The sequence below is a fragment of the Epinephelus fuscoguttatus genome, linkage group LG9, assembly GCF_011397635.1.
Source record: "Epinephelus fuscoguttatus linkage group LG9, E.fuscoguttatus.final_Chr_v1".
NCBI lineage: Eukaryota > Metazoa > Chordata > Actinopteri > Perciformes > Serranidae > Epinephelus > Epinephelus fuscoguttatus.
Window position 1 is genome coordinate 24,833,536 of NC_064760.1, and position 21,645 is coordinate 24,855,180.

The following is a 21,645-nucleotide window of genomic DNA, read 5'->3' on the forward strand; positions in this document are numbered from 1 at the left end:
CCCACCATATAACTCAGCCATGTGCCAAGATTGCCACTTTAGCAGTTGAAAAGTGGCTCTCTGAAGTCCTCAGGGTCCCGAGTGCTGCTGGTTCTTCCAGGTAGTTTTCATTCTAGCTGTGCGATCAAGGACCGATTTAGAACGGCATCCACAGGGGAGTGCAATTAACTACCTGACAAAAAAGAAATCCAGCAGTGCTCCAGAGCCCGAGGACCAGATTTGAGGATCACTGGTCTAAAGCCTGCCTATGTAATTGGCAGAGACATTGTAATAAGTAGGGATCATCTCTCACTAATCTGTCACAGCCCACCACTTCCACTCACACTCTCTTTCATGCTTGGCTGCTGCTGCACCAGTCAGCCTGGTGAGCGTCTGTACAGATCAGACCCCCTTATGCCCCCCGGTGGAGGTTTCTTGGATCATTCGCTTCGATGTGGTAACCAACAACGCTATTCCAAATTTGCTAATTTAGGAAGAGATGGTACCGTTCTCGTTAATACTCTGCCAGCGAGGTCCCTCTGATAGCACTAAATTGCTGGGTGTAGCCCTCTGCTAAATAAATTAAACAGGAAACAACTCATAAGCGGTTCCAGTGGCTTCACTCCTGGCAACAGTGATAAATTAAATTGGAACTTTCAGGTGGGCAGTCAGGCAAGACCAAACCACATTAAAAGGAGTGTCACATTACCCTCACACCAATAAATGCATTTACCTATTTGGGTTTTCTAATTCATTTTTTTTCCTTATCTGATTGTTGCTGCTCCACCTTGTCCACCAGGAGCTCTAATGCTGTTGTCACTGTGTTCCTTCCTGAAACAAGTCCATTATTTCTCATGCAACACAAATGTGACTGGAATTTATAAGCACAATGTGTGACACCAGTGCCCTCTGGTGGTCTGAGCCTGGCTTTTAGTTGAGGGTCAGCTCACACTACAGCTGGTTACATGTGCTTTTTAATCAAAAATAGTGCTCTCAGGGGTGTCCCGGTGGCTTCAGGGTTTAAAGTGCAGACCATATAATTGTAATGCCCCTGGTATGAGTCTGGCCACGGACCTTTTTTTGCATGTCATTCCCCTTATTCCCTCACTCTCCAATAAAAGTATAAAATGCCTCCCCAAAAAATACAGTCTAGGTCGATAAACCTTGCTGGAAACATTTTATTTATCATCACTATTTTAGTAGAATGACATTTATTCTTGTAAATACCTATTTACAATTGCATAAATGTAGTGGTTAACATGGACTCAAACACACAGACAAAGCACAGGCGTTACAGTTTGCATAAGAAAGGCACTTTATGATGATAAAAAACACCACAAAGGATCAGCGTGGTCCCATTGTCAGTTGTGTTTCATACAGTTTGTTTCATGTAGAATCAGAGGCTTGGAAAGGAAGACCTCCTTGTCTTGATTTTTTATAAAAAGCTTTGGGGTATGGCTGTAGATGAAAGGCACTGGAGTCAAATGTTTACATAATGTTTGCTGCTCCTCAGGCAGTTTTGTGATTATCCATTTACCGCGAGTAAACAACACATCTGACCTCTGCCCTGGCAACAGCATCACTGTGTACTTTTTTAGAGGCTGAATACGTCAGTCACGTCCGTCAGATGGAGCTCAGAGCTCGTCGGCGTCTCCTCTCACCAGCGATTACTCTGAGCAGCAACGTCAAGGTCCATGATTCGTGGTAGTCGCCCACTAGCACCGCCCTCCAGGTAGCCAGGCTTCACGGCGGGTGTATCGGAGAGCCTCCTCTTGCTCCTGTTCAGGTCTGCATTGGAGGATAAATAACTTAATAATTTTCACAAGAGGGGGCGGGCACCACCTACTGCGTTAACACATGGAGAAACAGATCTGAATCCAAGCATCAGATTCTCACCTGAGATTGCCAGTAACATCTTGCGTCTGGCTCCAAAGGTGGAGATGCCTACTTCCTTCAGATCTTCATCAGACAGCGTGAGGAATGTCTGGTAGTCAATCTGGATGAGTACAGACAGCAGTTGCATCATGGTGCTCATTAATGCTGCATAACGCTTTGGCTGGGGGACACGAGTGTGTGTGCTTGTTTGTGTGTGTTTCAGGCTCTGCGGCAAGTTCTCCCACGCAGCCAGCCCAACTTAAAAACAGCGTGTTGCATGTGTAAGTGATGATGAAAATATTTTTTTCACGCACACCAATAACAGTTGTTTTTACTAAGTTTGCGTTGGAGAAAGATTCAGTGCAAACCCCTACATATGTTTACCTCTTGTTGTTCAAACACATCAATGTATTTGATTAGGCCAAGTTGGCTCAGCAGTTCAGGCAGGTCATCTATCATTTGGGGGGAGGGGCTCCGCTGACTGCAGGTTGATGCCCTCCTTGATGAGCACACACCATCAAAGTAGCTGCTTTCCACTAGACATCAAAGGTCAAATTTGAGAGGAAAAGGTTATACGTGGGGGAGAGAAAGTAGCCCACTCTGTATTATCAAGCTTAAAGACGACCTATTATGCTCATTTTCAGCTTTATACTTGCAGCCAGGGAATGACTAACTGAGAATAGCAGCACTTTGTGAAAACTTATCAATTAACAGCTTCTAAAAACAACCAGATATGGGCCACCAGGAATGCGATCCAAAATCGGGGAGAAATAACCAAAATCTGCAACCAAAATTACGGGGTTCCCTGATGTTAGCATGTAGCTACATGCAACGGCGGAGGCTTGTAAACACTTACAGTAGCATGCCTGGAGCAAATAATCATAGACCCTATTACTGTTAGTAAACAATATGACTTTTTTTGGTGGGCGGGGCTTAGCTGGAGGCAAAACAATCCTCCACAGACATTAGCTAGCGCTAGCTAGCAAGTTCTGTTGGCTTGTTTTAGACAATAGAGGAAGAGGATGTGAGTTGTGCATTCAGAAATACTCCATTCTGAGTGCCGGAGTACACTCTGGCACAAACTGGACCATTCAGAAATTCGGAGCACTTGCGGAATGTACCATTTAGTTATCCACAGCACCACACTCTCGGAGTGGGAGAGTGCAATCTCGACACTCTGTCTGAGGAGACAGAGCAGCAGAGCGCTAAGTGGAGCGAATGTGTGATAAGCTTAACCCTTACGTAATTTATATAGAAATATGACGCTCCATTTCTTCAACCAACAGTGCTAACATTTTAGTGTAGATTGTCAGACTGAATTTACAAACACACCATGTCACGTCACTCACTCTCAGGGACTGCGAATATTACTTGAAAAGTAAACACTGACCAACGGGACCAGACAGGTCGACCCGTATGCTTGTCAGGATTGCTGAAGCTTTGTGGTTGATTACTATGCCAATCTAACAATGGAGGACGACACTTTAACAGTTTCTTCCTGTTTGTTTTGCTATCGAAGCTAACGTTAGCTAATTAAAACCCTTAATACACATAACGTTACTCATCCCCACACCAGTAAATACTTTTTCACTAGCCTGATATTACATGCGAGCATTTTTGTTGATCACCTCTGTCCAGTTCTTTTGTCTTAACACATTTAACCACAGTTGTCTTTGTTTTTGTTGACGGACAGTGGCTGCTGGTATGCAATAAAATTAAAGTTTTGAGCCATGACTCCTTCTATTCTAGCACCCAATAACACAACAACATGACATTTTAAGTCTCCCATGTAGCCTACAGCCCTGTGGTGGAGATTCTTGTTTTGCCTCCAGCCAATAAAATGGCGTCATTGTGACGGCAGCCCTAAAAGGGTCTACAAAGAAATGTGTTGTGAGCTGACATCAGCTTGTTGTGAAATTAGAAAAAACATTGGAAACAGTATTCAGAACAGTCTAAAGCCTGAGGTTTATATTATTTGCCCCTGTTTAATACAAACATCCAACATTGTGACATTATATGTTTGACAGAAAATCAGGAAAAGTATCATAGGTCCCCTTTAAAAACACACAAATATGTAGGACTTACAGGGTTTATCATTTCTGCTTCTATTCGTCGAGGATGCAAATGCGGGGAAGGAGGAGGTGGAAGAAGAGAAAGTAGACGGGGGTGAGGAGGGGGAGGAGGCGGAAGAGGAGGAGGAGGAGGAGGAGGAAGAGACAGGCAGGGATGACGATGTGGATCCACGTCTGTCCCTCCAGTTCTCACAGTCGCTCCCATTACACACCTTTCCCACCTGAGTTGCCCAAGACTAGAAGGAGACAGAAATTGTAACAGCATTAAATATTAACTAGTGTTACTTTCATCTGCGAACATTTCACAGCAGCACCTTGTACTTCTGTCACTATCCCCCTCTTTCATCTCTCGTCTCTTTGTCAGTGCTACAGGTCGGAAGGCAAACGGGTACAAGTGATCACATACTCTGTTGCGTAGGAGGGTTTCAGTGGACATAAGACATCCTTAGATCTAAAGATTTAATAAGAAAGCTCATTTGCCCCTGTTGGCTGACCTGATAGTAGCACTTTCTCACTGGAAATTATCAATGCAGCGGGCATAGCCAATGCTTCCTCCCAGCTGTCTGGGTCTCAGAAGAAAATTGAACTTATTGGGGGAATGCCTCTTGCTCTTATTAACCTGAGTGAGTCGGATTCTCCATCACTGGCTACAGAGCAGTCAGAGAGCAGCCATTCAGGAGGCTTTTAAAGAGCCGAGGAGATGAGCTGAAAAAGCTCAGGTGAACAGGTTGCTGAGGAGTGGCTGTGTTGAGTGAGGCGATGGTATCAGACCCCAGGTAACTGAGCGTACAAATTGGCAATGCTTACCACACAGTGAGATAAATGCTCTAAACTGTGAGAGAGCAATACCAATAAATGAGACTGTGTTAGTGTGCCGCAATGGGGGGTGCTTGTTTTACCGCACTGCAACAAAAAAGTGCTTTGGCTAGCTTAAAAGAATTCAGCCAGTTCAGCAGAAGTGTAGAAGTCAAAGCTTAAGGTAAAATCAACCATCAGAATGCAACACGCTAAGTGGGAGGTCAATTTTATTTCTGTTTGTTACACGAAAAAATTAAAGTGAGAGTTCAACCCCAAAATCAAAAATACATATTTTTGCTCGTATGTCTTATCTACATTGTCTTGGTGTGAGTTGTCGAGTGTTGGAGATATCAGTCATAGAGATGTTTGCCTTCTCTTAAATATAATGGAACTAGATGGCACTCGACTTGTGGTGATCAAAGTGCCAAAAAAATACATTTAAAAAAGGCACTCAAGATAATCCACAGACCCTGTTGTGTGTAGCTTCATGTAGGAACTATTTTCTTTCTACCTTTCACCTGCCAACCGCATCACCACGCAGAAGGAAACGTGCATCTACTCATGGACAAGAGGCTTGTGCTCGTGACAGTGCGAGATGTAAACATTGATGGCGTCCACAGGTGAGCTGTACTGTTAGCTATTTCAGTGGTGCGAGGTGAGCTAGCAGTAGAGGCACGCTTCCTTCTGTGCAGTTATACAGTTGGTAGGTGTAGTTCGGTAGAAAGAAAATAGTTCCTACTTGAAGCTGCTCCCAGCAAAGTCTGTGGATTATCTTCGTCGTGATTTCTGGACAGAGACATTGTTGTTGAGTTTTTCAAGTGTATTTTTTGACACTCTGAGCACCACAAGCTGAGTGCCATCTAGTTCCATTATATTTGAGAAGAGGCAGACATCTCTACAGCTGACATCTCCAACACTCGACAGTTTACACCAAAACAGTCTAGACTGATAAACAGCACTAAAGATAAGAGGACAACTGTGTATGTTTGATTTTGGGCTGAACTACCCCTTTAAGTTAGCATGATGCTCATTTGTACCTGTTGCTGACTATTGCTGATGCTCAGGTAGGGTTTGTAGCTGCGTCGGCTGATGTTGCGGAGCTCCTTGACAGCCTCAGCTGGCATGGACTTGGAGAAGCCAAGGCCACTCCAGGTGTCTGTGGGTGTCTGGACCTCCGTGACCACAGGCTTCCTCTGCATTGCTGACAACACACACAAAAACACACAGAGGAAAATATAGACTTAAAACCTGCATTAACTATTTTTTTAGCCACTTGGGAACAGCTGACACAAGCTCATCACCTTGTGTGTTAGCGTGAACATTTGCTCATTTACACATTGAGCAGACATGGAGTGATACTAGCATTCCTTTCAGAGTTGAGTTTCTGTCCATTTGGTGAAAGTAATCCAGTATTTACTCCTCTTTCAGCTGTTTTGCTCCCTGCCAGCTCCTGAGAGAAATATCTGGCTCTTCAGCTGCTAAATGTTCTACTAAGTTTACCAGTTAGTTGCTAACTTTGTCTGCAGTTAAGCACTGGGAAGGAAACTTGTGGTGGACTTATTAGAGCCTTCTGCTAAAATCAACTGCCTGTTGTACCTGGAAGCAAAACTAATGAGATGTGGTGAGAGTGAAACAGTAAAGTTACATAAAACCAAAATATTAAGTTGAAAGATACTAAACTGTACAGTAGTGTTGAGGGGAACTGCAGTGTTCCCTGTGGGTTTGTCACTATGAGCATCACCGTTGAGGTGGGTGTAGTTAGTAATCAGCTGTGGGGGAGAGGTGTGGGGGAGATGGTTCATGAGAGTGGTACCAGGTGAGTTGACTGACACAGCTGCTGCTGGTTTGTTCTGATTACATCTGTCCCTTGGTCATGCAGTAGTCTGCTGGCCTTTGGGGACTGTGGCCCAGACTGAGGAGAGGTACACTGCCTGAGTTTTGGGTTTAAAACTGAATAGACTGGGAGACATGTGCTGGAGGAACCGGGCAACTGTAGGCACATGTTGAAGATTGATTTTGTTGTTGTGTACTGGGCAGTAGTCAATAAAAGTATTGCAAATAGACGAAGTGCTGAATCTGTGCATCTTTGCTGGGGAACTCACATGGGTAGCAAGATGGTTGCAATCATCTTGCATTACACTTAATAATTTGATCCATTGTTAATTTAGAAATGCGGATTGTAGCAGTTTTAAAGGGGAGCACCACCTAAATTAATAATTCCAATATATGATTTCCATAGCCTTGGAAAGTTTAATCAATATTTGTGGACATGAGTTACTCTCTCAAAGCCAGAAACCAGAGAAGTCTCAAATTTGTGATGTCATAGGGTATAAAGTCTGGAGCTGCTTCATAGACAATAAATGGGAGCCTGATTTTGTGGACCCACAGAATGTTTGTTTTTCTTTATTCTAGTGTACTCAGTGCTGAAACAGAAAATGCTCCCATATACTCAGAGCATTCCTGTCTGTGGAGGAGCTCCAGACCTTGTACCCTATGACATCACAAATTTGAGTGTAAGCACTCTAGCTTTTGGATTCAGTAGAGTTGGTCATGTTTACAAATATTTTTTGGACCTTTTAGATCGTAGGAATAATACGCATGAATTCTGAAAAGAAAGGAGAAAAGATAGAGATTTGAAAGAGCGCACACTTTCTGAAAGCTCTCCTCACAAGCTGCACAAAGTAAAAAAAAAAAAAGAAAAATAGATGCTTTTTGTGGCACACAACAATGCATACAGCCTCAGTCCGCCTATCATGAAAATGCATTGCAGGTTTTCAACATCTCGTCTGATAGTCTGAATTGGACAAGCTGGGTTCAGGTGTTAAATAATGAATCACGAAAGTGCCTCTCCTTGCCAGCATGTGGCATACTTAATAGAACTCAAATTGCTGAGAGTGAGACACATACACACTCTCAAATAACAAACAAGTGACCCTGGGCCTCTTCTGGCAGCAGAACAGGATCCATGTGTGAATGTGTGATAAAAAAAAAAAAAAAAAAATGAACAGCACTCAAAAGAGTGTGATATCAATAGGATTATAACTGGTGGGTTGTCATTTGTGTGGTATGTGTCTGTTTGTGTGAGTAAATGTCCCATTCATATACTGGCATATGGGTGTCTTAATGACTGTGAGGCAGATGGCCCATTCAAACTGCTAATTCATAATCCCATAAAGCAACACTGAGGGAATTTAGTACCATTTGGCTGCAGATCTTCCCAGTATCTCTCATTCTGCATGATGGATGAGGCACTGTTTCCTCTGTGTGTGTGTGTGTGTGTGTGTGTGTGTGTGTGTGTGTGTGTGTGTGTGTGTGTGTGTGTGTGTGTGTGTCATCCATGCATGTATGCATGTGTCCATCCATGCATGTGTGCGTACAAGGGCCCACACACAACTTCGACTGCATGCCCGTGTGTGTTGTCTGCATTGTGTATCTGCCCCATGTGAATTAAGTGGGAGTGCCAGTGCTACTCTATTATAACTTTGGCAGTGTGCAGCCCATAAACAGGTCCCCTTCATCAGTTGTCTTGGCAGTGAGCGGCACTGAAATGGGCCCCCTCTATCAAAAGCCTGCCTCTGCTCGGGATATTAATGCGTTGCCTCCATAACATACTTGAATGGACTAAATAGGCTACTTCATCCTGGATAATCATAAGACATTAAATCATGTTTTCTCAACAATATGACCAAAAAGTTGTGCCCTTAAACTCAATGATTCACTTGATCTAGTGTTGTTTGAGGAGCTGACTTTAAGTGCTTTTCCAATCTGTGTCTAGTTCAGCTCCAAAAACAACAGCTTGGTTGTATATAGGCGGCTGTTTGATGGGCAAAACAATATACAGGAAGTATGCTGGGCCAAATCCTCCAGCAAAATGTGTTTTTAATATATCTGTCTGCAGCATACACCAACTATAGATCAATAAAAGAAAGAAATGTTTGCTTAGCACTGCCCTAATTATTGCTGTTGCTCTGCAGAAGCCTGTGCAGAGCTCTCAAAACCCAAAGACAGGAAAGAAATATTAAACATTTAGGAGCACTAACCTCTGGTTGCCAGCAGTTTCTTCCTCTCATAGTCATAATCCTACAAAGCACCAACAGGAAATAGAGTGGGTAAATAATGCATGAAATTGAATTATTTTTTCTCTGGTTACCGAGCACAGGCAGAGGTGGGGGCTAACACTTCCTGCTGCTGTGGCGGTAAACTTGTTAATCCTCTGCTCAGTAACCTTTCAGAGTGAGAGATGACAAATAAGAAGGAAAGCAAATAAACACAGAAATCGATTCTCAAAATCAAATTGCACCGGGGTCAGGGATGTGCAAATCAATAGGTTACATAACATCACAAATGAAGTGTTCCCGCTGTTTTTAGTCTTGTCATCTACAGTTTTATGAACAGGATTGTGAGGCATTAAATCTTGTGTCCTCATTCTTTCGTACACCCTCCTCTTCTACAAGTCATTATCTCCAAAACACTGTCAAACCTTCAGTGTCTTAAGTCTTGAGAGGTTCAAGACTGAATTGTCTTTCCACTGAGATTTAGCCAAATAAAGTTGTAGAGATGGATGCATCAGTTTGCAAGGCAAAAAATAAAAACAAAGAGACCTGCAATTCCTGTTTTTCCTCACCTCAGCCTTGGATGAGTCAGCGTGAACATCCTGAGCCAGCGTCACATCTCTCCTCAGGCTGTTCCTCCGCTCACTCCTCCCTCCCTCAGTCTCTACGTTCAGCAATCTGGCACATTCAGGAGACACAAGCACAGATGGAAAGACAAGGTTAGGTTAAACTGTGATGGCTCTGTCCAACATTGGAGGGCTTATCAACACTTTCATTGCCGAGAGCAATAGCAGAAATATAACATTATAGGAGGGTTTTCAAAGACAGTGTGGTGGTGGTGTATAATTACGGATTTTATTAAAGGAGAGATGCTCCATTAAAACTGCACAGCAAAGTGTTTTTTATCCAGAGAACCGCAAAAAGGACAGAGACTCAGCGAAAAGGAAAATACAGATGAGGTCAATAAGGTTTCTTTTCTCTTAGTCAGGTTTAGCAAGATTTGTAGATTCTTGACAGATCTGGCACATGCAGGTGTGTAAGTATCTGTGTGTGTGTGTGTGTGTGTGTGTGCGTGTGTGTGCGTATCGACCCTGCTGTAGGGGGTAACAATCTGTTTACAGTCATTGTGGGGACTCATCCTCCATCTGGGGACAAAACCTTGGTCCCCACAAGGTCAAGCATTTATTTTTAGGTTGTGACTTGGTTTTTGATTTTGGTTTGAATTACACTCAGGCTGATTTTACAGTAAGTCATCAGGAAATCTATGTAAGACAAAACAATAACTTCACAAGTGACAAAAACAACTGTTTTTTGGGGGTGTTTTTGCCTTTACTGGATAGGACAGTCTCAGCGTGAAAGGGGGAGAGAGAGGGGATGACAAGTAGCAAAAGGCTGCAGCCTGGAGTCGAACTTGCGGCCGCTGTGGCAAGGACATTGCCTTTGTATATGTGGCACCTGTTCTTTGACTAAGCCGATGTTTCTCAAATGGTGTGCTGCAGCCAGTGCACACTGGTGTACTGTGATACCAATCCAGGTGTGCAGTGGGATTATTGCAATATTCAACAGGGCCTATACAAAAAAAAATATATATATATATATTTTTTTTTTTTATCACTGACCGCTCACCTGTGTGTTAGTGCCTGGCCAGTTGAATGGCGTCTCCCCTGGACAAAAATCTTAGTGATCTCAGGACTCTGGAGACTCCCTCTCCGTCCCAGCGATCCCATCCTGCTGATGCTGCTGACTGAATCACACGCCTCAGATGATGACATCTCCATGACCTTAGAGCTCTCATCCTCTGACTGGCCAGACTGGTCCTCATTTTCTAGGATCTGAAGGACAAAGTAGAATTTAGTGCTCGGTGTTTATTACTACTGAGGTTAATCTGTGTTTTGTACTGATAGCAGTTTGGCTGGAGACAGTGACAAACCTTCTCCAGTGGCCGGCTGTCTGTCCCCTTCAGTCCTGTCCTCCCCTCGTCAGCATGAGGGGTGAGACCTGGTGGGGGTGAGGGGCGGGGCTTAGTACCAGTCAGCACCTCTGGAGTGGGAGCTGGCACAGAGCCTGATCAATACGAGGGGGACGTGATAGTGAGTAAAACAACACATTCCTTTTGAATGCGGGATCAAGCAGAGTTTCCATCCACTGCATATTTTAGCTGTGTGAATATAACACAGCCTGAATAGAAATGCCAGAAACGGGGAAAAACACTGACTTATAAAGAGTTTCAACAAACAGCGGATATAGATAAAGGTTCTATATTGATAAAGACAAACTGCACAAAACAGTTATGGTTACAGAATTTGGAACATACGGTTATCAGAATTGTACTGTCTCCTGCCCCAGAAATAAAACCCAAGAACAAAATAATATACTGAATAAAACCACATATACAGGCGACACAAATTCACCACACCAAACTAAGGTGGCAGCTATTAGGAAAGCAGGTTAAGTTATTTCCTGCCTTACAATCCATTTACAAATCAAAAGTTTGGTAGAGCCTTCGCAGGAGGGTTTCAACAATGCTGTTTTAAGATAGAAGTCTGATACAGATTCTTTTGTACTAAAGCTGCTTACTGACAATCTTTTGCACAATGTTTAATATCTCTAAATATGACCACACTAAGTATTCATTGTTATTTCAGAGATGTGTATTCTGGTCAGAGTGGAAATGCCTCTGAGGCAGTATTTAACATGAAGTAGGCTTTAACTTACTCCTGAAACCTGGCACCTCTTAGCCTATAGCCTATATAAATGCATCGATACTAGGTGCACTAAGTCATCTAGTGGGCCAGATTGGACCCTTTGGCGAGCCAGTTTTTTAGGAACCTTCAGAATATAGACAGGAATAAAACTGGAAAGTTTGGCATATGTAAGTTCTACTGAAATAGACATGTCTGGTCCAGAGTTCAAGGAAAAAAAACTAATTTTAAGAAATGGCCTTAAGGATGTGTGTTGTAAAATTTCATACATTTTTAGACCACAAGTCAGGCACTACAGGCAAATGGGGTGAAACTTTGAACTAATAGATATCACCATGAAACTTCCCCAGCTGATTACTTACATTAAGTTTTCTGAAATTTAATGTTAAAATATGTCAGTGAGTATTATCTCATTATATATGTGCTTTTTGCAAACTGAAATCTGAACTAAAATGAACACCTTAAAATGTATTTTGTATGTTTTATTTCCACTTGTATAAAACAAGCAGCGGCCTCAGGGCTGAAAAATGAAGCCAACATAAAAGTGCCAAAAACTGCAGTTCTTCTAATGACTACTTGAGGCTGCCTCCAGAATTAAGTTAGTCCCCATAGACCCCCATGTCAAAATGCCCAACTTTACAGCATATATAAACATGTTTACAGCCTGGTGCAAAAACAGTTTTGGTCTCTATAGCTCAATTCCCTGTTCATGACAACTGTACGGGGGTGAATTTTTTACATGACTCACACATTTACTTTTTATTATGGCTTAAAGTTATATATTATTAAGGGCAGCGACACTTTGAGTGACAGGCTGTCTGTGAGGCATCAACACAGTCACATCCACCCTCACTCCTCCACAGCTCCATCATCTCTTCCAAATATGGTCACCTCTGGCTCCAAAAAACAAGATGGCAACAGCTGCTTAACTCGAGGCTTCAAACAGGAGTCCACAAACCAACTAATGAAGTCATGGTAGCTCATGTCCGTATGTTATGCAGTCTTTGGTCTAAAACACGGGTAGGCAACCTGTGGCTCCAGAACCACATGCAGCTCTTCTCCAATAGCTCCCTGTGACTTTGACCAAAACATTAGGCAACATGGAAATGAATCACGGTTATTTTTGAACATTTCAATTTTCATTTATCATTGTTATAGGCCTACAGTGATTCTTACATTACCCAATTGTAAGAATTTTATAACTATAGGCCTACAACAAATTAAAAAAATGAAAAAGAGTTTGTCAACTAAATGTGAGTCATAGTGATGTCTGCAGCCTGGCGCTTTTTATTCTAAATTTTTCCAAACGTCGAGAGCATTGGCTTGTCTTGAGTCTCTTTAGTGAAGCTTGCTGTGGATTTCAAATCAAGAAAGGAAAAGTCTTGGAGGAAAATATTGAATTCATAGTGCATAGACAGATCTGTTTACTTTCGCTGCAAGGTACCAAATATACATAAATATCTTACACCAAACTAGCCTCCTAATGGTAAAACATATTAATGATTAGACCTATTAGTAATGTTGATAAGCTTATTTAGACTTAATAAGGCTGTGTTACCTTTAAAATATCAAAAATATTTTGCAGCTCCCGACAGATTTCTTTTTTTTTTTTTTGGACCAGAAATGGCTCTTGTAGTAAAGGTTGCTGACCCCTGGTCTGAAAGAACAAATTCTATGGAAGCAAAAGAGTCCAAACTAGTGCATGAAAAAATGTTTTCACCTGTAGTGTCTCCCCTTATAGGAGAGTTACTGTCGCTCTTATGGTTAGATGATCTTGTTTTTCTCTTTTCAGTTAACTGTACTTAAAGCTGTTTGCATAGTATATATTCTATTCTGAGAATATAACATCTGTCAAATTATTCTGATTGTTTCTGTTTTTGCATAAAATTGGTGCAGTCTACTGGCTGCTGTCATTACATTCATCTCAGTGTCCCCAGGTTGGATCTGTGGGAGGGAGGGGCAAAGCAGCAGTACGCACTGCTGCCTGCCAAAATGTCTTTTTTGGCAAAAGCTGGGAACGATGAAATTCTAAATGCAGTAACGTTCAATTTGGATGGAAACATTTCAACACAGATACATAGACGTGTGCATGCTCACCCTGCTCAGAGAGACGAAGTTGCTGCAGCAGCATGTTGAGCCAATAGTGGGTGAGGCCGCTGCTGCCGAGCATGGGGTTAGGGGTCAACCCAGTTACCTTGGCAGTCTCACAAGAATCTAACCCGAGGAGCAGACGGCGAGCCTCATAAAGACAGGAGATGTTCCTTTCCAGACCTTTCACCACCACTGACTGAAAAATACACCAATACAGAATTTGACATCAGTATTCACAACACTGCGTCATGGGAGACTACAGGGGAGAGTAGTTTTGCATCCTAAATCAAAGTGAACATTCAAGAAATATTTCAATAGACATTTCTTATTTAATCCAGTGCATATGAAATAAACAATCACAAGCTGAGTGTAGTCCTAGATAGAAAGTGAATTGAAAAAGATGAGAGTGGTGGCCAACAAAACAACAAAATTAGCATTTCATTTTAGACAGTGGGGAGGGGGATTCTAACAAGGACAAAGCAACACAGCTACACAGATAAAGTTGTACCTTGCTGGTCTGTTTTACTTTGGGCTTGACACTAATGAAGACTCCCAGGTTTTGCATCATCTGAGCCAGCTTACAAGCATCTGCCTCGCCGTCTTCACGCATGTCAAACATCAAACACACAGGCAGACAGTCCTAGACGTGCACACAAAGACACACAGAATGTAAAATAACAACAAATAACAAAAACACAGGAAACAAGAGTGAAAAATACATTTTGACATATGCAAGCAAACAAAAACAAACAAATGCGCCAGCTACCTCTCAGGACTGTTCTTCAGAACAATGCTACCCAAACAAAAACAAAACACCCCACTGTACCATGAGCTGCTGCCGAGCCAGACACACCCCGTCAGGGTTGCCCTGGATGAGCAGCGAGGAGGGGCTCTGAGGAGCGCTGAGGTCTGGGAGGATGATCTGTGTCTGGGTCTGATGCATGACGCTCAGGAAGTGAGCTCCGTTCTGCCCCAACAGGAAGAGATGCTGCTGGGAGGTGACGTCCATCTGGCTGCTCACTATACCGCCTGTGACCTCTGAGCCCAACAGCAGATCCATCAGGATGCAGGTTGCCTTCTGCCAGGTGACGATATATACATACATGATGATCTACATTTGACTTCATTCCAATGTTTATAAATTGTAAACAGTTTTAAAATGTTTGACGCTAACCTTGACAGCTGCTGCGTTGCCCTGCAGGCCCCAGATGGTGCAGCAGCTTTCATAGAAGTTAGGTTGTGCCTGAGGATGCGGTGGCACGGCCCTGAAGCTCACGCTGACCCCCAGAGTCTGCACTACCTGCTGGATAAGAGGGGAGCCTGCATCTGGCAGAGCCTGTGGCACCAGGCTGACCGGAAGGTCAAAGGTCAAGGACAACGGCTGCAGGTCCTGCACAAAGGAGGATTGAATTGAAAACAAGGGAAAGAGTGTGACGGAGAGGGGACGCAGAGAGGAGGGGGGAATAAAGAGATATGAGACAGACAGCAGCTTTTTGACAAATATACCTGTCGTCTTTGTGCCAGCCGTTCTATTAATCATGCCATTGATCGCTGCATCTTGACAGGAGCTAAGAAATTGAGTTTTGAGACAAATAAAAAAAAATCTATCCTGGGTAGTTTATGCTCAGACTGTACAGTGACCACTCACTCGTATCCTCCTCCTGGCTTCCTCCACTCCTTCTATGGGCCCCGCGATGGAGACCTGGCAAAAGTTGAAAAACAAATGAATATTTAATAGGAGCGTAAGAAAATATTGATGTTCTTGGGCATCGTGATATTATGTTTTGTGAGACTGTATTGATTCTTGAAACCATATTGATTTAAAACTGTTTATATCTTTTTTTATTTTCTCAAATTGTTTACCCAGAGAATCTTAGGAGCACTTTTATTTTTTACTGATAAAGGCAAATTCCTTTGTTTAATTCCTTTGCACAAAAAGTAGTGCTATATGTTGGATGTTACAGGGACTGTGATCAATTTCATTAAAAAATTCCAATAAAAAAGGTAAACTTTTTAATGCATGTGGTGGTGTGTACTCTATACCAATGGTTCTCAATTGGCAGTGTGCTGCGGGATTTTGGGATAACCACACATTATTATTGCAATATTCAACAAGGCCTATACAGAAAGTTATAAATTAATTAAGACTATGTCAGTATGCTGTGCGCACCCATTTCCTGATAAAGAAGCAAACTCTAGCTTAAAAAGGTAATTTAACTTCATTTGATTAAAAAAAACCTTCACAGGGGGAGCTATTTGTCACTGTTTGCACAGGGGGAATTATGAGTGTGTGACACATCAAAAGCCCTGATTGGCAGCCAGTGTGAGGGATGATGACATTTAAAAGCCGGAGAAAGCCGTGAGTGAGACAATGGATCGCTTTATTGTACGGAGCAAATTACAACAAAGGACCAGCGAAGACAGTCAGTAGATGGTATCATGAAAGCTACCTGTCTTATTTTTTCTTATTTTTATTGTCTTATGTTGTGATAAGAGTGATAACACACGCTGCAGAAGCTATTGTGCACAGAAAGATATACAGGTGTGCCTTGAGATTTTGATGTGCCTGTTGGTGTGCCTTGGGCACAAAAAGTTTGAAAACCACTGCTTTATAATATGACAGTTTTCCTAAAACACATCATAACGTAACGTATCGTAATGTAACATATTTCCTGAAACGTATCATATCGCCAGATTCTTGCCAATACCTTCCTTAGACCCGCACTTTTGTTTGGTATGCATTTTTAATTATTTTTCCTAGCTATGTGGGATCAGTAGGGCCTGATAATTAGAAAAAAACGCTCAACATTGTCAATGATATTTAGGTCCCAATGTCCTCAAACAAGTACTTCCTAATTAACAGAGTCTTATCTTGTTACTGTTGCTAAAATTGGTCAAATTTGTTGCCATATCAAAATATAAACATTATTAATCATAAATAAACAAGTTTCAGCCATAAAATCTGATCAGGTTTTTACCTGGGTCCACTTTTGTGTGGGATCAGCTGTAGACTGACTGGGCAGAGATGGGTGCCATCTTGTTTTTACATGGATTAGTGCATTGTGCTCTTACTACCACTAGTCACAAAAAGTGTCCACAAACAAGGACAACAGGTCTAAGTTAAGTCGAATGACGTATAGAGTCGAGTAAACCCAACATATGATGTCCTCATATGAGGACACAGGGTCTCGGGAGGATACACAGCCCATAAGTTGTTTTATGTTTCCTGACGGAGCAGCAGTTAGTGGTTCATTAAAACAGTGCTTTAGTGTCTCAATAAATAGAGATCGTTACCTGGTTGCTTTTCTCTCCCGTACCGTTGTGTCGGTTGGAGTCAGGGAAATGGATGTGACAAGATGTGACCTCCATCACCTTTTTGATGTTTCCACCACCTTTCCCAATCACGTGGGAGTGCTCTGTGTACGCCACGTCCATCTTTAGAGTCACCTTGTTGACCTGGATTAGATATAGACAGCTGTGTCATTTGTGAAGATGACTTTTCAATACTCTGTTGCTTTCAGATGTCAATGCGGCAGAATCAACATGAGTAAGATCCAGCTTTATGCACACAGTAGCTGCAAAGTGTCAACTTAAACTTCACAACAAAAATAATTTCCAAATAATTTTATTTTTATAAGAAAGCAGTAGCAAAGTAGAACGCATGTAAAAGCATGCCATTATCTGTAGGTTATTGACACCAGAGCTCTCACCCTGGTTTCCAGCACTTGTAGTATCATCTTTTTGGCTTCCAGAACATTGGCTCTTTTCCCTTCTACCTTCACATGTGGATCTAGATGGAAACAGGAGTTCAGTTTAAGTCCCACACATCTGAGTGTGTCACAGTAAATGGTAAATGGTATAAATCAGTCAGTTGGAACACAGAACAATCTGTTACAGGAAGGAAACAAAACACAGTCACCTTTCTTTGATTTGGCTCCAATCTTCAGCTTGGATGGCCATTTCACCTGAGTGTCAGTTTCTCTCATCACCTGTGGAAGCACAAACAATAGGAGAGGGTGGGGAAAAAAGGAAAAGATAGAGCTCTCATTGTGAGCCACATAAACACATCCAGACTCACAGTAGATCTCTTTCGACCTAAGAATACAAAGCCTAGTTTGCATTTCAAAGACTGCAATTATCACCTCCATAAAACCAGTAATCAGTGGATGCAGAGTATGGAACAAATGTGAAAATGGTGGCAGGGATGCTTTCACTGATTTGTAAGCTACATTTAACCAGGAGGCTTTATGCGCTAATGATTATCGGTGGCTTTCACTGAGGGAGAGCAGATGCATTTTCTTCTGGTTTTGTGAATAAAATGTTTCCAGGTGTGAACTTCTACTCACTCTCTCAAAAAACTCCTCTCCTGTCTCACCATCTCCTTGCTTTGGAGCTGAAAGACACACACATGAAGAACACACAGATAATGAAGAACATGTTTCAAAATTCCTGCAGTGCCATTTGTCACGTCGTGTTGGTCAGCAGCACAACATTCCTCTGTTTACAGCAGAAGTGTTCAGTATCAAGCGTGTGTGTGTAAAGTCAACATTCAAATGTTGACTTGTCTGAAATTTGCCAAGCGACTGGAACAAGAGGTTGCCGGGAACATAAACAATTTTAAAAGGCCATCGCTCCACAGTGACATTTACAGGGTACGAGGGGGGACCCGGGAACGCCCTCGTCACTATGGGATACGCTGGCCAGAGCTGAGGAATGGGACGAGAACAGTGTGGGGTGGAGGGAGAAGGTGGTGGTTGGGGGGCGACCACAAATTAGCCTAGAGACAGCTAATCACATCAATGGCATCTGCTGACGCAAAGACCTCCCACTTGACCAAAAAATTAAATAGCAACTGCAGATCAAGAAGGAATGTGTAAAAATAAAAAAAACAACAAAGCCCTCCTCAGCCTATCAGAGCGAAGTCTCAAGTGCAGTCTGACAGGTTATCACCCACAGGGATGAGATAAACTATTTACTGCCTGACTGACGCTGCTCAAACAGCCGCATAAGCACAGTCCCCCCATGCACACACAGTAAAACAGCCAACAGTTATTGGAATTCACTCCAGCTTTCCCATCAAGAGTCTGCATGAGGACAAACAGACAAACATCAGCCTCTGTCTGCGGCGGTAGCACACACACAGAAAGAGTTTCCCCAGTAACACAGTGGAGGCATTTGTCATAAACCTGCCAAACAGCGATAGATAACACAAGCAGTTACCTCTGCTTCCCAGACAGGAATGATAATAGCAAAAAAGACTTCTGAATGCATAAGCCTTTGCGGGTCATAAATCACGGTGATACAGCAACAGGAGTTTAGTGGATGGCAGTTATACTGATGGTGACAACAAGGACGCAGGCAGCTGGAGGCCCTGACAGGCACACAGGGTCAGGTAGATAACAGAGGCTGGGAGGAAGAGCACACAGGGAGGCCATGATAGGCATCAGAAACAGAATAACTTCCAGCTTATAGGGAGGAATTAAGCTGATAACCGTGCCAGTGGAAACACCACTGAGTCTATAGGTGCATGGTGTTGACAGAACATTTAAAATCTCAGCTCACTCACCATACAACATGTTCTCCAGCTTCTTCCTGTCGATTCTGAACCTCTCCTCCACCCACTCCGGGTCCACACTCTGCCCTTTTCCACCACCTTCCTCCTCTTCCTCATCCTCTTTCTCCTCTCTGTCTCCTTGGGCCTTGCTGGGCTCAGGCTTTGCTGCTGAGCCGGGTTCTACGCTAGTTTCCAAGTCAGGCTGCTGTGGTGCTACGGTGGCCGGGACCGGAGAGGTCTCCTCGGTGGTGGTGGTGGCCATAGCAGGACTGAGCCCTCGTCAGTGTTTGTGTGTGTGTGAGGATGTGTGCATGTGTGTGACCAAGGAGACCAGCAGGGAGAGAGAGAAAAGGGGAGAGAGGGGCAAGAAACACCCCCTGTGCCTTTTCTTTAAATCCTCCGCCCCCTTCACTTAATTTAGTACACAAATCTTACTCTTTCTCCTTCTCCTCAAGCTGTTGGAGGCTTGAAGGATTTGTTGCTACGGCCTTGCAGCGCATAGATGTATAAGGAGAGTCACGTCTTCACTGAAACACAGGCCATGCCTTCTCTATCTGAGGGGGTTCCAGACAGACAAACACAATCTACAACTTGAGTTCAGGCTCAGTCTGCTCTGAACAAATCCTCCGTAATCCTCAGTTCAATGTCCACAGATTATGTGGATAGATAGTCAAGACCTATGTTAAGACAAGATACACATTTCACCCCCACACGTCCTGAAAACGATCCTCACACCAGCACACACAGCTAACAAAATAAACGGGGCATCCAGTTGGGTTCCACCGCACGTCTGTCCATGTCTGCCCTCCCTCCCTTTCCTCTGAATGAGAAGTATGAAGGCTTGAGATTCCAGAGGTCGGGGTGAAGGGAGTGGAGGGGTGTATCGCAGCAGTGTGTGGTGTTTGTGTGAAGGGGGAGCTTTGCAACAATGCTGGGGTTAAAAAAAAAAAAAAAAATACTCCAATCAGTGGTGGAAGAAAATACTCTGGTAAAGGTCCTGCGTTGTAAACTTACTTATATAAGTGAGCAAATTTTTTTGAAATTTTTTTTAAAAGTTTTTGAACTTTTTATCAAAAGTAAAAGTACTTCTTCTGCAGAAAAATGTTCCCTGTAACTGATACACTATTATACATCACATTATTAGACTGCTCGTGCCACTCATAGCATTTTAAGGGGTTGTGAGATTAGATTTGTTTATATTGATATTTTATATTTATTTGGAACGTGTAAGAAAAAGACGTGAACATACAAACAAGCAGACAGACAGTGGTGTAAGGTAGTTACATGGGCCCCGGTGTATGTCTACCAGGTGTGACTGAACCCAAATGCAGCACTCTGAGGCAGGCAGACAGTTGGTAATGACCTTTATTATACACAAGGTAATAAGAACACGAGTAGACGGTTAATTCTTCAGGCTCAGAGCCCATACACAGTCTCAGGGTTCAGGGTCCAGGGAATGAGCCGACAGGTAGGTAAAAGAGGGACACACACACACAAGGCAGTGTGTGGTGTCTCACAGCAGGCGACTGACAGCAGGTGGGAACACTCACTTTAAAACGTCGTGGCAGGAAAACACCACACAGTTACAGGCAGACGGAAACCAGAGACGCTGAGGCAGAACTTGTTCTCAGGGACAGAAGGCTGGTGAGTTTACTGGGAAACAAAAGATGTAGACAGGTTAGGAACCAGCAAGGTCGGTGCCGGGGAATCAAGCCAAGAGTGAGTGCTGGAATGTCTTGCATGAGACTAAGAGGCCGTTTACACGTACACGGTGATTTTGATAAACGGAGATATCTTCCTTCGTTTGTGCCCTTCGTTTACACGCAAACGGAGATTTCTCCTCTGAAAATGAGTCTTTCTAAAAACTCCGGCCAGAGTGGAGATTTTGGAAAACTCCGGTTGCGCGTTTGCATGTAAACTGAGATAAACGGAGTTATAGGCAGTCGACGTCACAGTACGTGGCGGAACTTGCGCCTGTGTCAAAAGTGCGACCTATGTTGCTATGGCGACAATGGATACATGGAAGGCATGAGTCTCTTGTTACACTGCCACCTACAGGTTTGGCGTGCTCTTGTGTATATATACACGGGTAAGTGTAAACGAAGATCTTTTTGAAAACGGAGACGGTGAAATGTTTGTTTATGAAAATAGCCGGCAACGTGTAAACGGCCTCTGAGCCAGTCAGTGATTGAAAGCAGGTGAGTGGAGTTGGGCTGATGAGGTGGCAGGCTGAGTTGAGCAGGTGAGCAGAGTTGCCTTGATGAGATGGGTGTGGCTGGCAGTAAGAGTTGAGGTGAGTGGAAATTTACCAGGGGCAGGTTAGGGAGAGAAGCAGATGTGGGGGTGATGTCTGTGAGTTTCCCTAAAATCTGAGATTTAAACTTACGCCAGGCTAGCTAAATTTATGTGATTAATTTAAAAGCCAATCGTTGACTAATACAAGCAACACATATCAATGGTGGAACCAGTGGCGTAAAGTAGTTACAATGGGCCCCAGTGTACACTATTATGATGGGCCCTAG

General features: G+C 43.1%; 1 protein-coding gene across 1 annotated transcript; it reads right to left on the minus strand.

Moving 5' to 3' along the window:
* Nucleotides 1–1,151: 1,151 nt before the first annotated feature.
* On the minus strand, nucleotides 1,152–19,648 carry bicc2 (bicaudal C homolog 2). The gene is made up of 19 exons (XM_049585728.1): nucleotides 19,136–19,648; nucleotides 17,916–17,962; nucleotides 17,489–17,558; nucleotides 17,280–17,359; nucleotides 16,864–17,025; nucleotides 15,218–15,271; nucleotides 14,744–14,959; nucleotides 14,396–14,647; nucleotides 14,078–14,209; nucleotides 13,576–13,765; nucleotides 10,707–10,840; nucleotides 10,403–10,608; nucleotides 9,349–9,454; nucleotides 8,765–8,804; nucleotides 5,762–5,925; nucleotides 3,940–4,162; nucleotides 2,239–2,390; nucleotides 1,876–1,975; nucleotides 1,152–1,767 (listed from the first exon to the last, which is right to left on the minus strand). The coding sequence occupies exons 1-19, from the start codon at nucleotides 19,383–19,385 to the stop codon at nucleotides 1,637–1,639; spliced, it is 2,709 nt and encodes a 902-aa protein (XP_049441685.1). The 5' UTR covers nucleotides 19,386–19,648; the 3' UTR covers nucleotides 1,152–1,636.
* Between the last annotated feature and the right edge of the window lie 1,997 nt (nucleotides 19,649–21,645).

Excerpts from the sequence above, each read along its gene's own strand:
- bicc2 (XM_049585728.1), bottom strand. The coding sequence starts at position 19,385 with ATGGCCACCACCACCACCGAGGAGACCTCTCCGGTCCCGGCCACCGTA. Across the intron at positions 17,360-17,488 it reads TGGAGCCAAATCAAAGAAAG|ATCCACATGTGAAGGTAGAA; the intron begins GTGACTGTGTTT and ends GTTTCCATCTAG. Across the intron at positions 13,766-14,077 it reads AAGTAAAACAGACCAGCAAG|TCAGTGGTGGTGAAAGGTCT; the intron begins GTACAACTTTAT and ends TGTATTTTTCAG.